This window comes from Danio rerio, chromosome 1 (assembly GCF_049306965.1).
Source record: "Danio rerio strain Tuebingen ecotype United States chromosome 1, GRCz12tu, whole genome shotgun sequence".
NCBI classification, from domain to species: Eukaryota; Metazoa; Chordata; class Actinopteri; order Cypriniformes; family Danionidae; genus Danio; species Danio rerio.
Genome location: NC_133176.1, coordinates 43,177,501 through 43,192,811, shown reverse-complemented (window position 1 = coordinate 43,192,811; position 15,311 = coordinate 43,177,501). Strand labels below are relative to the sequence as shown.

The window sequence follows — 15,311 nt, the reverse complement described above, 5'->3', positions numbered from 1 at the left end:
TACCAAAGACTAGCTGCATCCCAAATGGCACACTATACACTGTGCACTCATACAATCTGTACTTATGCACACTCAACAGCATAGTGTATGTATGTAGTGTCGTCCCAATTGGAACACTAATGTTTTTTACTAAGTGGAAATTCAACCGGTTTCCCTGATGATGTTTGACGGTTGCCAAATTAGTGAATTAAATGAACAAAGTACCAAATAATACCTGTCGTGAGTATTGCCGCATTCTCCATCAGGAGGCGCTATAATCACTCTCGTAGGAGAATTTCGCTTTCACAATCCAAAATAAAGTTATCCAAAACCAATATGTGCGCCCCTTCTGCCATGTGAGCAAAGCAGCGGCCGTTGAGTGCGTGAAGTGTCCATCATAACACACTTCATTTTACCTACTGAAAGAGTGAATCATCCAGGTAATTAAATTGCACTTGTTATTTTTAGAGTTTTCAGTGTAAAGGGACTACTTGCACTATTTATATTACAAAATGGAGTAGAACAGTGCATAAGTATGCGATTTGGGACACACCTTATATATAATACACAAGACGTGTCACTCAAATAGTTTTGAATGGGGAAAAGTGTGACGTCACGCAGAGCGGCTTCCGGGTCCAAGCGCTCTATTCAACTGAATGGGGAGATTCATTAAATGGTAATAATAAACGTTTACAAAGCAATTTAATACTCTCGAAAGTCACGATCGCAATATATATGTCCATGCCTAATATCCGATGGCCAGAAAGTGATTCATTGTTTTATAAATTGTTAAAATTTTGGTATTTGTTATGCAGCAAGCCCAGAGATTGTTGTGTACACTATGAATTTAAGTAAAATTAACTTTAATGTGTGATAGGAATTGGACCCGGAAACAGTATACATACGTCACAAACACGTCACCACTTAACAAGCGGATATGGCGAATGAAGCCCCGCCTTCTAGTACAAGAGCCAATCAGCGACTGCTAAAAGCTAATGATTATCCAGGGGAGGGGCTGGGACCAGAGGTGAATTTCTACAGACTTTGTATGATTCAAATGTTTAGAAATGAAACTAAAGACACAGTTCTTGTTCAGTTTTATTGTTGATTCGTAATATTAAATCAGAGGCATTTCAAAGTTGGCCACCGAGTGAAATGACGTGCCTTACAGGCACTTACCTTCTCGAGTGGTTTATGAGGACATTTCTAGTGTCCTTGTAATTAAAAATATATATAAATCAACTGTTAAAAATCATAAGTAAGGGGGGTCTTTTCACCATTTAAATTTGCCACCCCTTTAACATAAGGGGCTAGAGATTACACTAAATGTTAATTAATGTTCCCACAAGTACTGTGCTGTGTGTGTGTGTGTGTGTGTGTTGGTTTTGGGGGTTTATGAGAACAAAAAGGGTGTGACCTAGGTATTACCAAAGACTATATAATACACAAGATGTTTCACTCGTATAGTTTTAAATTGGGGAAAAGTGTAATGGTCAATATGAAATGAAGCCCTGCCTTCTAATACAAGAGCTAATCATCAATTGCGATTCCTCAGGGGGAGTGGTTGGGGCCAGATGTGAATTTTTGCAGATTTTGTGTGATGAGAATGTTTAGAAAATAAACTAAAACTGTTTAATTTAATTGTTAATTCCTAATATGAAATGTAATCGAAAGCTTGGCAATCAGTTTTGGAGAATTTGATTTTCCCCATTCAGACAGAATGCCCGAGCATTCTGTTCGAGAGGCGTTTCAAAGATGGCCACCGGGTGAAATGACTTGCCTTAAAAGGACTTTGGTGGTTTTGAGGTGGTTTATGAGGACATTCCTAGTTTCCATGTAATTCAATAAAATACATGAATCGACTGTTAAAATTCATACTTAACGTCTTTTTACCTTTGAAATATGCCACCGCTTCCTGTAAGGGATGGGTTTAGGCTGAGGGCTAGGGTAAAGCATAAGCAGTTCTTATAGTGTTAAATATAAAATGCTAACAGATAGTCCTCATAAATCACCAAAACCTGTCTGATTATGTATACACTCATACAGCTATCTTTGTGAGGGCATGTTTGTGTTTTAGGGTGCACTCACACTATGCTATCTGAACTGTGCCCAGACGCATTTCCTGGTTCAATTGACAAGTGTTCCGAATCAGGCCCAGGCATGGTTCAGTTGGCTGGCCCTAGCCCAGTTGGAAGAGGTGTGCCAGAGCGCGGTTTGGTTGGGTTTTGGTGCGGTACACTTATAGTGTGACTGCAAAGCGCGGCTGTGCCCGAAACTGAAGATGCAACATCACTTTTAAGCGACAGTTTCAAACGAATTTATTCATCAATCTTACTGTTTAATGAATGCAAACTTTCGTAATTCATTAAAGACGAAAACCCCTCACTGCACAACAGCTGTCATCTTCAGGAAACCTCCTAAAACCTGCAGTTCGAGAGCTTTATGAACATTTATGAGCATCAAAATTTGAGGATCAGTTTGGTGAAATATTTGACTGCGTGTCACTGCATCCTAAATGACTAAAACGATATAACTAAAGCAAGCTCCCTGTGCTGAGCGAGAGCACTTCTCTTCTGTTTAACTGAACACTCACATCATCGATGACATAAGCGTGCCCCGGCCCGGAAGGCAAAATACAGTAAGAGTGCAGGCCTTCAGGGGAGAGGGGATGGGGGACAATCGTGGTTCGGCACGGTTTAAGGCAACTGTACCAAGTGTGAGTACACCCTTGAACTATCCAAATGAGGACCATAAGAGTAAAGTGTGGGCATTTTGGCTGCTCTTCACTTTCTGACACCCATTTAAAGGGCTGTTAGAGGGTTAAGGTTTAGTATTAGGGGTAGCGTTAAAACTGAATTAAAATTAGGGTTAAGGAAAGGGGTTGGAGATTACACTGAATGTCAATAAATGTTCCCACGTGTGTGTAGTGGTTTATCCTAGTGAGAGTATTGTCAAATTTTGGACATCGTTAAAACAGACTTGTGGACCACACAAGGGAAAGCCGAGATTAAAATACTGTATGAGGGTCATATCATTTAGTCATTATAAGTAGCCGATGGAAAGTCCCCACAGTTCACAGAAACCTAATGTGTGTGTGTGTGTACGTGCTTCTGTCTGTCGGTGTGTGTGTGTGTGTGTACTGTGATAAAGGAAAAGCAGGATGTGTGTTTGGAAGAGTGGGGGTGGAGTGTGTTTGTGATCTGTGTGTGTATTTGTGCGCATGTGTGTATTGGAAGAGAGGCAGGATGCCTGTGAAAGGTGTGTGTGTGCATGTTGTTGTATGTGTATTTGTGTCAGTGTGTGTATGTATATGCAGTGAGTTACAGAGTGAGAGAGAAAAGAGAGAATGTGACTGTGTATGTGATGTGTGCGTGTGAGGCAGGATGTGTGTGTGTGTGTGTATGTTTGTCTGAGTGTGTGTGAGAGAGAGAATGGAAGGGGGAGGGGTGTGTGAGAGAGAGAGAGAGTGTGTGTGTGTGCGCGTGTGTGTGTGCGTGTGTGTGTGTGTGTGAGGCGAGAAAGGGGGAATGTGTGTGTGTGTGTGTGTGTGTGTGCGTGTGTATGTGTGTGTGTGCGCTTGCGTAGGAGGGAGAATCTGTGTGAGAGTCAGTGTGTGTGTGTGTGTGTGTGTGAGAGAGAGAGAGAGAGAGAGAACATGTATTTGTGAGATCTGCAGTGTGTATGTGTGTGTGCGCGCATGCATCTGTGAGATCTGCAGTGTGTGTGTGTGTGTGTATGTGTGTGTGCCCATGCATCTGTGAGATCTGCAGTGTGTGTGTGTGTGTGTGTGTGTGTGTGTGTGTGTGTGTGTGTGTGTGTGTGTGAGTGAACACATGCCTTTGTGGGATCTGCAGTGTGTGTGTGTGTGTGTGTGTGTGTGTGTGTGTGTGTGTGTGTGTGTGAGAGAGAGAGAGAGAGAGAAACACATGCCTCTGTGAAATCTGCAGTGTGTGTGTGTCAACACATGCCTTTGTGGGATCTGCAGTGTGTGTGTCTGTGCGCGCACACACGCATAAGTGTGTGCTCCAAGGAGATTGAAGGGTGAATTATTGACAGTTACATACATTTGTGTGTGTCTAGTATGCACTATGGTTTTAAATATGTGTGTGTGCATGTGAACAAGTGCTTTTACTTTCTGTGTGTGCACTTTACAATGCATCATTTTCATTTGACCATTACATTGAGAATGTGTGTTTATAAGTGTGTTTTAGCATACCAGACTCAGCTTGCTTGCACACTTGTAGGCTGTGTGTATTTGTGTGTGTGAGTGAGTGAGCGAGCGCGCGCGCGTGTGTGTGAGGGAGAGATGGTGCGCGCTCCTGTGTGCGCGTGCGTGCTCTGTGTGTGTGTGTGTGTGTGTGTGTGTGTGCGTGCGTGTGTGTGTGTGTGTGTGTGTGTGTGTGTGTGTGAGGGATGAGAGTGGGGGAAGGGTGTGTTTAGATGTGTGCGTCAGAGGTTTGTGGTGTGATAGAGAAAACCAGAATAGTCTAAATAAGAATTTATAATTTGCTAATGTTTTTGTAACGCATGAGGATATATCACAATATTTCTGTTTAAATAGAGAATATGATTAATGTATTGAAGAAAAAATAAATACTTTATTATATGAAAATGTGCTTTTATTCTGTATTTTAGCATTAATTTATCTACATCAGGCTCACAGCTGCAGCCGGCGCACATTATAACAGAGCTAGCGGTTAATGAACACTTCTGAGTCTACATAGAGAAAACCAAACCTATAAGAATATTGTTGTCACTTGACTGAAGTTAGTTCTGAATTTAAAGCAAGTAAAAGATTTAATCTGTTATAACACATACACTGACAGAGACAGACCTGTCAATACTGTCTGATGAGTACAATCAACTTCGCTTAGAAACAGAAATGCCACCCCAACCTATACTAGAGGCTGCAACCATTTCTTTAATATGGGGAAATTTGAGTTCCTGTCTTTTGGAATAGTTCGAATAATATTCCACTACCAATAAAACGGGTTTAAAATATTAATGAATACACAATTTAGGATCAAACACACCAATTTAAGCATTTACATGCACCGAGGAACCACCGCGCTGAGGGTCCTGCTGCACGCCTTCCCCTCGTGTCTGAGCAAATGGTACGGTCCCAGAGAACCTGTACATAGACGGGGAGAGCGCAGCGCGTGAGAGGACAGCGCTCATCAGCGGGAATGGCGGAGACCGTACGATCGCTATTCGACTACCGGGAGCCGCCGACGCTGGACAGCGACGGAGAGACCAGCAAACCGCCGCCGCCGCGAGGGTGAGGGAGTGAACATACTCGAAGAAAAACTGACATTTCCAGTGATGGCACCTACTTTAAAACTCAGAAAGCGGCTGCCTCATAAATGTAACTTTATCTGTTGCGACGAATTACCGCAATGACTAAAGTTTCAGAAATTGGTTTTAGGTAAAAAAAGATTAGCTGAGCTCTATAAACTGTTCATTCATTCATTTAATAACTTCACCCTTTATTTACAAAGACCGTTATTGCGCTGTTGTCACGGGAATCAGATGTGTGTGTGTGTGTGTGTGTGTTATTTAAATGACCGACTGTCAGTGTAACTGATTCATTTCTAGTTTTAAAATAATGCAGGTCTTTAATCATCATTAACTCCGAATTAACGACTGACGTGTGTGTGTGTGTGTGTGTGTGTGTGTGTGTGTGTGTGTGTGAGAGAGAGAGAGAGGTGGAGAGAGAGAGTTTGAGTGTCTCTGTCACAAGGAGAGCGTGTGTGTGTGTGTGTGTCTGTGTGTGTCATGGGGAGAGCGTGTGTGTGTGGTGTGTCTGTGTGAGTGAGTGAGTGAGTGAGTGTAAGAGAGAAAGATAATTTGCGTGTGTGTCTGTAACAAGGAGAGAGAGAGAGTGTGTGTGAGTGATAGAGAGAGAGTCTGCATGTTTGTGTGTGTGTGTGTGATACAGAGAGAGAGAGAGAGAGAGAGAGAAAGAGAGAGAGAGAAAGAATGTGTGTCTGTGTCTAGGGACTGTGTGAGAGAGAGTCTGTTTGTGTCTGTGTGTGTTTGTGTGTGTGAGTGTCTGTGTCACAGGGTGAGTGTGTGAGTGAGTGTGTATGTGTGTTTGCGTGTGTCTGTTTGTCACAGGGAAACTGTGTGTGTCAGAGAGCATGTATGTGAGCAAGCGCCTGTGTGTGTGTGTGTGCGCGCGGGTGTGTGTGTGTGAGAAGAGATAATTTGCATGTTTGTGTGTCCATGGAGAGAGAGAGAGAGAGTAATTGGGAGACACTATGTATGAGAGTGTTTGTTTGTGTGTGTGTGTGTGTGTGTGTGTGTGTGTGAGAGAGAGAGAGCACGCAAGAGAGAGAGTGTGTGTGTGTGTGTGTATTTGCTTGTGTGTCTGTGTCATCGGGAGACTATGAGTGTGTGTGTGTGTGAGTGAGTGAGAGAGAGAGAGAGCACGCACGCACGCAAGAGAGGGAGTGTGTGTACGTGTGAGCAAGCACCTCTGTGTATGTATGTGTGTGTGTGATAGAGACAGAGAGAGAGAGCATGTGCATGTGAGAGCCGTGTGTGTGTGTGTGTGTGTGTGTGTGTGTGAGAGAGAGAGAGAGTGAGAGAGAGAGAAGGAGAGGGCTAGAGTGTGTGTTTGCGTCAGAGTGTGTGTGTGTCTGTGTATGAGTGCAGAAGGGAGGAGGGAGGGAGGGAGCAGAGCATGAGAGAAAGGAACAAGTACAGTGAGTGTGTGTGTGTGTGTGTGTGTGTGTGTGTGTGTGTGTGTGTGTGAGAGAGAGAGAGAGAGAGATAGTGAGTGTGTTTGCGTACGTATATGAGGCACTGCATGAGCAGGAGGGAAAGACAGTGTGAGTGTGCGTGACAAAGACAGACACAGTGTGTGTGTGTGTGTGTGTGTGTGTGTGTGTGTGTGTGTGTGTGTGTGTGTGTGTGTGTGTTTGTGTTTGAAAGGGGCAAGAGTGTTTGAGAGTGAAAGTGTGAGACAGAATGAGTGTGTTATTGCACATGACTGTAGATGAGAGGTGTGCATATGTGCCAGTCTTTGAAGAGAGACGTGTGTATATTTTGGCCTGGCTGTGCCTGCATTGAGGGGGCCAAATTTACACGTACACAGGGGCCGAGCACCTAAAATCACAACAGTTGTCATGAGGTAAACTGCCTGTTTGAATATGCAAATAGTTTAGAGGAAAAAACTATATAAAGGTTGCTATGATGGTGAAGTGTTTGGTTATATGTCAGTGCTCAGCATATATGAGTAAACCCCCTCAAAAATTATCTTTAAATTCATGTTTTTAATATGAAGCTATACAATATTATACTTGTGCATATACATTAGATTAGTCAGTACTGAGGCCAAATCTGGAGCTTATCTAGCAAAATAACGTACGATAACGGTCCAAAAACTAGTACACTCAAATTTATATGTCATAGAAAAATATTAAATACAAATTTTAAAAAGAGGAAAAATCAAGAGAAGCGGAAAAAGTAAAAAAAAAATTAGTACAAATTTTGTAGGTTGTAATTTATTTGCAATGTTTAGCTTGTATTTACTTGTATTTTCTCTCAATTTCTAAATATGTTTGGTGACAAATATTTTAATGAATATATCTGTTTCAATAAATCTGTTTTGTTTAAATGCATTAAAATACATTGCCTACATTCACTGAGAAATTGATAAAAATATTAATTTTCAAAATGTGGTGAACTCAATTATGCTGAGCGCTGTATAATCAAAATTATCATTAGCTGCGGATTTAACAACTAAGCAAGGTAAATGGCCACTTAAGGCCCCAGGAAATCTGGGGGCCCCCAATAAATATCATGAAGATTAATTTATTCATAAACCAGAGATGGCCAAAGTTGGCCCATTGTAACCTTGATTTGGCCCACCATCCCATCTGAGAGGAGAGTGAGAATGATGGAGAGGAGTGCCTTTTACAGAGATCGTCATTTCTAATTTGATCCAACCTAATGTAAAATTTATTCATTCATTCATTTATTTTCGGCTTAGTCCCTTTATTAATCTGGGGTTGCCACAGAGGAATGAACCACCAATCTATCCAGCGTATGTTTTACGTAGTGGATGTCCTTCCAGCTGCAACCCATCACTGGGAAACATCCATACACTCCCATTCACTCACATGCACTATGGACAATTTAGCTTAACCAATTCACCTATAGCGCATGTCTTTGAACTGTGGGGGAAACCGGAGCACCCGGAGGAAACCCACGCAAACACAGGGAGAACATGCAAACTCCACACAGAAATGCCAACTGACCCAGCTGAGGCTCGAACTAGTAACCTTCTTGCTGTGAGGCGATTGTGCCCCCGTGACGCCCTTACACAGAAATTAAATGTTTTAATTACATGTAAATGAATTTGATTTGATTTTTTTCCCAGAGATGGGTTGCGGCTGGAAGGGCATTCGCTGCATAAAAACTTTAATAATTTAATAAGTTTAATAAGTTGGCGGTTCATTCCACTGTGGCGACCCTGGAATAATAAAGGGACTAAGCCGACAAGAAAATGAATGAATGAATTAGATTTTTTTAAAAATGTAAATACTGTCACTCGCCAGATAGAGGACTATGCAGAAGACATCAGCAGGCAAATCAAGGCAAAAACTAGTGCAATTTTGTTATAGATTAGATTGTTTTGTTTTTACTGTAATAAGTTCATTATAAAATGTAACAAAAATACTGTATTAGTTAATATAAAGCAATGTTTTCTAGTCAGTTTTAAACATTGTTAAATAAATTAGGAAATTACCCATGGTAAATACTTGCCTTATAGGCCCATAGGCCTCGATCAAGTTTGGTTTTTGGCCCTTTGTAAAAAAAGTTGGACACGCCTGCTATAAACTATATATAACATTGTTTTCTATTATAATTTGTATGGCGAGAGTCAAACTAATACAATTTTAATGTAATAAAATAATATTATGGTGACGCAGTGGTGCAGTAGGTAGTGCTGTCGCCTCACAGCAAGAAAAGGTGCATTTTAGGATTGTTGGGCGCCAAAAATGTCCCAAAATACCATTCAAATGTGCTGATTTTAATGAGTGGCAATGTTTTGAAATTATCTTTTTTTTTGTAAACTTTAAGACGTCTGTGATAGCCTAGATTATGTTGTTTTGTTTTGTTTCAGCAGAGAAGTAAAATAGAAGTAAGACATGTCTGTGAGATTATGCTTTGTTTTGTAGGGAAAATGACATTTATAATTTATCGCATTGATGACATTGAGTGGCGTTGATTCATTTCGCAGCTTTAGTGGATTCTAGTTTACCTCATCGACTGAACTGTAAATAAAAATTAAAGTAAAAAGGGTGCATTTTAAGACTGTTGAGCCCCGTGCCTGGAATATCTTAGGACCCCCAAATCACTAAATTCGCCACTGATTATCATTAGTATAAAAATAAAACAATATTAATTAAAAGTTCCCATTTTGACAGAATAAAAACATGTGGGATTGGGTGCGACAGAATGGACCATCTAAAAGGTAATATAATGAAGGTGTGTACTTTACACCACACGGTGCAGAAGACCATTTTAAATATATAGTGAAAATGTGTACGTTTATGTGTGTGTGTGTGTGTGTGTGTGTGTGTGTGTGTGTGTGTGAAATGTGTGTAAACGAAAGACAAGAGAAGTGTGTTTGACAGAGAAGAGGGGAGGGGTATGTGTGTTTGTGCATACGTGTGTGTTACTGAGGGGGCAGGGAACGAGTGTGTTTGTATAAGAGTGTGTGTGTGTGTATGTGTTAGAGAGAGAGACGAGAGCAGCAATGTTTGGGTCTGTGTGTGTTTATGTGTAATCAATGGGAGTTGTGTGCATGTATAAAGTATAAAGCCAGAGGACAACTGAAAGTGTTTGTGTGTGTGTGTGTGTGTGTGTGTGTTGATTGCACCTGGAAGGCAGAGCTGGATGAACAGGTAGTATGTGTGTGTTTGTGAGAGAGCGAGGAACACATATATTGAGAGAGAGAGAGGGAGAGCAGATATAGAAAGGCTGGGATATTGAAATGTACACTGTGCATAAAGCTTTTATATATCTTTAGAAAGACAGTGAGACCGCTTTACTGAAAATATTTTGAAGAAAAAAAAGAGAAAAAAATATGACTCAGAGGATGCTTCTTTTTAATAGTTTAGTCTCTTATGCTTGGCCTAATAATAAAAAAATAGGGTTCTAAAAAATTGTAAAAATCTAGCATTGCGTTATTTTTTATTTTGTGATATCTGCTTAATAGGTCTGACGCTACTTGAAGTGGCTTCTGGGTCCAAGGGCTATATCAAACTGTATGGGGAGACTCAACAAATTGTAATAATAAATATTTACAAAGCGCTGTAATACTTGCGAAAATCACGATCGCAATAAAATACATCCATGCCTAATATCAGATGACTAGAAAGTGATTGTTTATAAATTGTTCAATTATTGATGTTTGTAATACAGCGTGTACAGAGACTGTAGTATACACCCTGATATAATATAAAATTCTATTTAATGTGTGAAATGACTAAAGAGTTTTTCTCAATTCAAATGAGTGGCGGCTTGGACTCGAGAACAGTACTCCGTAGGTCACCGATAGGTCACAACTTAACAAGTGTATATATTGCGAAATGAATACAATTTCACCAGATAACTTGAATATCTCTTATTTGGAAAGAATTTACAAAGCCAGATTGAGAGGTATGATTCTGGAGTGGGAGTGCATAAACAGTCTATTCATGTTTTGGGGTCTTCCGACACATTTCCGATGTGGTTTGTGCTATTTGCAGTGTATTTCTGTATTTGCATGTGTTGTGAGTATTTTCATGCATAGCAATCTATAAATACAGCCACGAAACAAAAGATACAGATTAAATAATGTGTTTTATCGTTTTCAGAGTCTAACAGTATTCACGTACAGTAACTGAATGATAAAAATAAAAATAATTCAATAAAATTTGTCGTTGTTAAAGTTGCAGATGGTATAATGTATTATGCCTGAATGCGTTTAAGGTCATTGTACAATCACAGGCATCAAAAACACATGCAAATGATGAATTATAATCCAGACTCAACATTGCGTATGCTCACAATGTGACTATTGCGACTGACCACATTGCGATATCCATGCTGAAACGATATATTGTGCAGCCCTAATACAAAGGTGACCTCAGAATTAAAGAAATGTAAATTATATTAAACATTACATTAGAAATGATATTGATTGTTCTCTTGCTGGCAATCAGAGCAGTTTGAGCTTTTTTATTTATTTATTTTTTTGCCTGCACCATTATAAGCAATTGATTTTACAAGGTCACAACAACAGTCCTAGAGCAGGTGGATGCCATAATAAAAAAAACTTGAAAGGTTAGTTCACTCAAAAATGGAAATGATCCTATTATTTCATCAACCTAGGTGTATTTCACTTTCTTCTTTCAGCCGAATCCAATCAGGGATTTATGAAAAAAACTCTTTTCCAGCTTTACAAATGTCCAAAAGAAGTCCAATAAAGCGCATCCATTCATTATGAAAAGTGCTTCAGATAATTCTGCTGAATCCTGTCGTGAAACCATGTGTTTTTGTCAAAAGAAAACTTTATAAATGGTATTTATCTGGTGAGCTGCGGGGGTCTTTTTATCTGCATTTATTTGTGCATTTGGAGCCACCAGCTGGACAGAGCTGTGTTTTCTCTTAAGTGTAACACTCTCTTGAGTGTAAAGCATATGCAATGTTGAAATGAACGAGGAAGTGCTGTGGTGAAGAGGGGCAAAAGATGCTTTTCCACTGCGCACTATGGTAAGGCTCAGCTCACTTTGGATTGGTTTTGCACTGCAGTTTAGTACTGCTTAAAGTGGGTGGGATTATTGCTATCCACTGTTGATTAAGTCATGACGACTTTACAAGTCGATTAAATAATTCAACAATTTATAAAAAATTAATTGCTTTCTGGTCATCTGATATTAGGCATGGATGTATATATTGTGATCGTGATTTTCAAAAGTATAACAGCGCTTTGTAAAAGTTTATTATTACCATTTGATGAGTCTCCCCATACAGTTTGATAGAGCGCTTGGACCAAGAAGCCACTTCATGTGATGTCACACTTAACAAGCAGATAGCTGCACCCTCTCAAGTGCTGTGACTTTCTGAAAAACTTTTTAATTCTGGGTCATCCTATCCATCATTAGATCTGATTCATGGCTACCATTGAGAGGATCATCTGGACCTCTTCTTTTGATCATGATACTGATACTTCAGGTTTCTTTTTCTTATGGCGGTATAAAAACGGTTTAATCATGTAAACCAACAATATAGTTATGGGTGCAATGCAATATAATCGATGACTATTCATGTTGCAAATAGATTGCCACTGGTTGTCATGTTGATATGGATGATTCTCTTGAACCAATCAGCAGTGTGTATATGTCACGTTTTGGTGATGGTAAGTATTGTTTGTAACAATACTGAATTTTGGTACCAATCGGTACTGGAAAAAAACTCCAATTCCCGCTAACATTTAAGCGATGTTTCTAAATACAGCTGATTTGCCATTGTGTTCACATGCTCAATGGAAATGACTGTGAATGGCCATGTCGGTCATCAATTCACCGCTGTTTACCAAGTGCAAAAACAAATACAGAGACATTAAAGCGTTTCAAAGTCGCGCAGTTCAGTCGACTCATTAGCAGATTGTTCGTATGTCAGCATAAGCCATGATTACACTGCAATTTTCACTTCATAGACTTCCATTCATATGCATGCGACTGTGGTAGACCGAAAATACAAAGTCGTGCGACAAGTTTCGCAATTTGCTGCACTGGAAAGTTCCAGATTAATGATGCGTGGAATCACATCACATGACTGTGTCCAATTGAAGATCAAAACGTGACCTCTGTACAGAGATTTAAAATATGGACTAATCGCTCACTTTTATCAACGTCCAATCATATTGTTTTATCCTGCCCCTTTTTCCGGCACAGTCTCTAGTGTGACCGCAGCAATAGACAGACCAGCTGATCTTCGCTCCAGTGTCCCTGTATCTGTGTTTGCACTCGGTGAAGAGCGGTGAACTGATGACCTTCATGGCCAATTACAGTCATTTCTGTTGAGCATGTCAACACAATGGCAAATCAACAGCATTTAAGAACACACTCAACATCATTTAAATGGTAAATGAACATTTTTAATTTTTCAGTACCGATTGGTACCGAATTTTAGTATCGTGACAAATGGTAAGACTCTTTTCGAACCTCAATTGAGGTGGTACTCAAAAAAGTGCTAGGTATAGAGCTCATTAGAAAACCCCATTGTACCATGAAGTGGAAAAGCACCTAATATAGTTATAGTTTTAGTTATAAACTAAACACAGGGACCATTTAAAAATTTTGAGGTAAACTATCACTTTAGGTCTGAGATGCGTTGACAATGACAGTCTGATAGATGACAAGACGCTAGTCTTGCTTATGTTTTCAAAAGCAACACAAAATTGTATTTGTGTGAACAGACCCTTCAGTTTTCTGTCCATGTAAATGATGCGTAATCAAATATTTCATACAAACAAGTAGGATACACTAAGACAGAGATGCCCAAACTAGGGCCTGCAGGCGAAAGCTGTCCCATGGTAACCATCCCATCTGAGAAGAAAGGGAGAATGATGTTGATGGTTTAAAGATTTAATTAAACCTTGAATTTGTTAGTTGTATTGTTATACTACAAAAAGCTAACAGAAATTAAATGTTTCAATTCAAATAGTGTCATTTAATCAGATTTAGTTCAAAATGTACACACTGTCACTCTATTGGTGAGCAAATCAAGGCAAAAGCAGATTCTGCTGGACTAGTGTATTCAGCATTGAACTCCACTGTGTTATAGACGTGATTATGTTTTTATTGCAGTTAGCTATGATTTACAAAGTTATACTGCATTAGTTAATAGGATTTAAAGTAATGTTTTCTATAAATGTTTAAATACTATGAAATAAATTTGGAAACTACCCATGGCAACTTTAATGTAAAATAGTTTGGTATATTTATCTTCGGCCCACAGCTATCAATAGCTATGTTTCCATCCATCTATTTTTATGCGCATTTTGAATATGAGCATAAAAAAGCGGTTGATGAAAACGTCATGATGCGCATACATTTTGAAAATGCGCATAAAAACGTATGCGCATAACCGAGTAGGATAAACTTTTTATTCGATAAGATGCGCATAAACTATGATGGAAACACTTTAACCACACAAACTCCAGCATGTACATTTAAAAAGATTGTGATTTTGTTAAAAGAGATCATGCGATGATAAAAATGTGTGTGAATGGACTAACCATGAGGCTAAGCACACTGTAAAACATCTGAAATGTTGTTTTGGTCATTTTAAAACCCCTTACAGTTTCAGTATTAGTGTTATTATATTATTAATGACCTCCAGAATCAAGAGCATCTGTGCTCCGCGTCTGACACCTTCAAACGCCACCGCGCGTTCACTGCATGTCAGGATTGCTTTCCGAGGCGCAAGTCATTTATTAGATGAAGAACAGATTGACGCAGCTTTTTCTATCGCGGCAAATTCCGTTTTTTCTGTTGATTTTTGGCACCAGTTAATCAGGAAGTGATGATTTTGTTCGCTTTGACCCGTTGGATGTAAACGCTGCTTTATTGGCATTTCTTTAATGCGATAATCCAGTTTTGCGCATAAAGTTCATTCGCATTTTTGGATGGAAACATAGCTAATGATATTTGGTTTTTGGCCCTTCATCAATAAAGTCATGTGATTTTGCATCATTTTGTCATAACAGAGCTCTAGTCTCCCCCACAGTCCAAAGACATGCGCTATAGGTGAATTGGATGGACTAAATTGGGTTGAGTGTGTGTGAATGTGAGAGTGTGTGGTTGCTTCCCAGTACTGGGTTGCTGCTGGAAGGGCATCCGCTGCATTTATGCCAGAATAGTTGGCAGTTCATTCCGCTGTGGCTACCCCTGATAAACAAGTAAGCCGAAGGAAAATGAAAGAATAAATGTTATAACAGATCACGTAATAGCAAAAATGGCTGCCTCTAAAGGCCACAGCGCGTTCATTGCATTGCGTCTTTGTCTTCCAAGGTGCAAGTAATTCATTATATAGGAAAAAACGGAAGGAAATTGTTTACATGGAATTTAACTGGAGGTGATGATTTAGTCCTCTTTGACTCATTGGATTTAAACATTGCTTTTATATGAAATGTTTTATGTGCCATTTTGTGCATAAATCTAATTGGCATCTTTGGATGGAAAATAACAAATCATAGTCCAGTTTCACAATCAATGTTATGATTTCATTTAACAGAAGCACTTATCTATTAAACATTTGTAAAAGTGCTA

The 15,311-nt window shown here is 39.6% G+C and overlaps 1 protein-coding gene across 2 annotated transcripts in view; it reads left to right on the top strand.

Moving 5' to 3' along the window:
• The first annotated feature begins 5,140 nt into the window (after positions 1-5,140).
• The window catches only part of si:dkey-117m1.4, a 31,988-nt gene continuing 21,817 nt past the window's right edge, over positions 5,141-15,311 (top strand). The window contains exon 1 of one of the 2 annotated variants that reach the window (XM_021476794.3): positions 5,141-5,257. In XM_021476794.3, the coding sequence (XP_021332469.1) occupies positions 5,166-5,257 (92 nt within the window). In that variant the 5' untranslated portion in view covers positions 5,141-5,165. Of the gene's footprint in view, positions 5,405-15,311 lie in introns of both variants that reach the window. The other variant, XM_021476796.3, reaches the window with a different exon arrangement.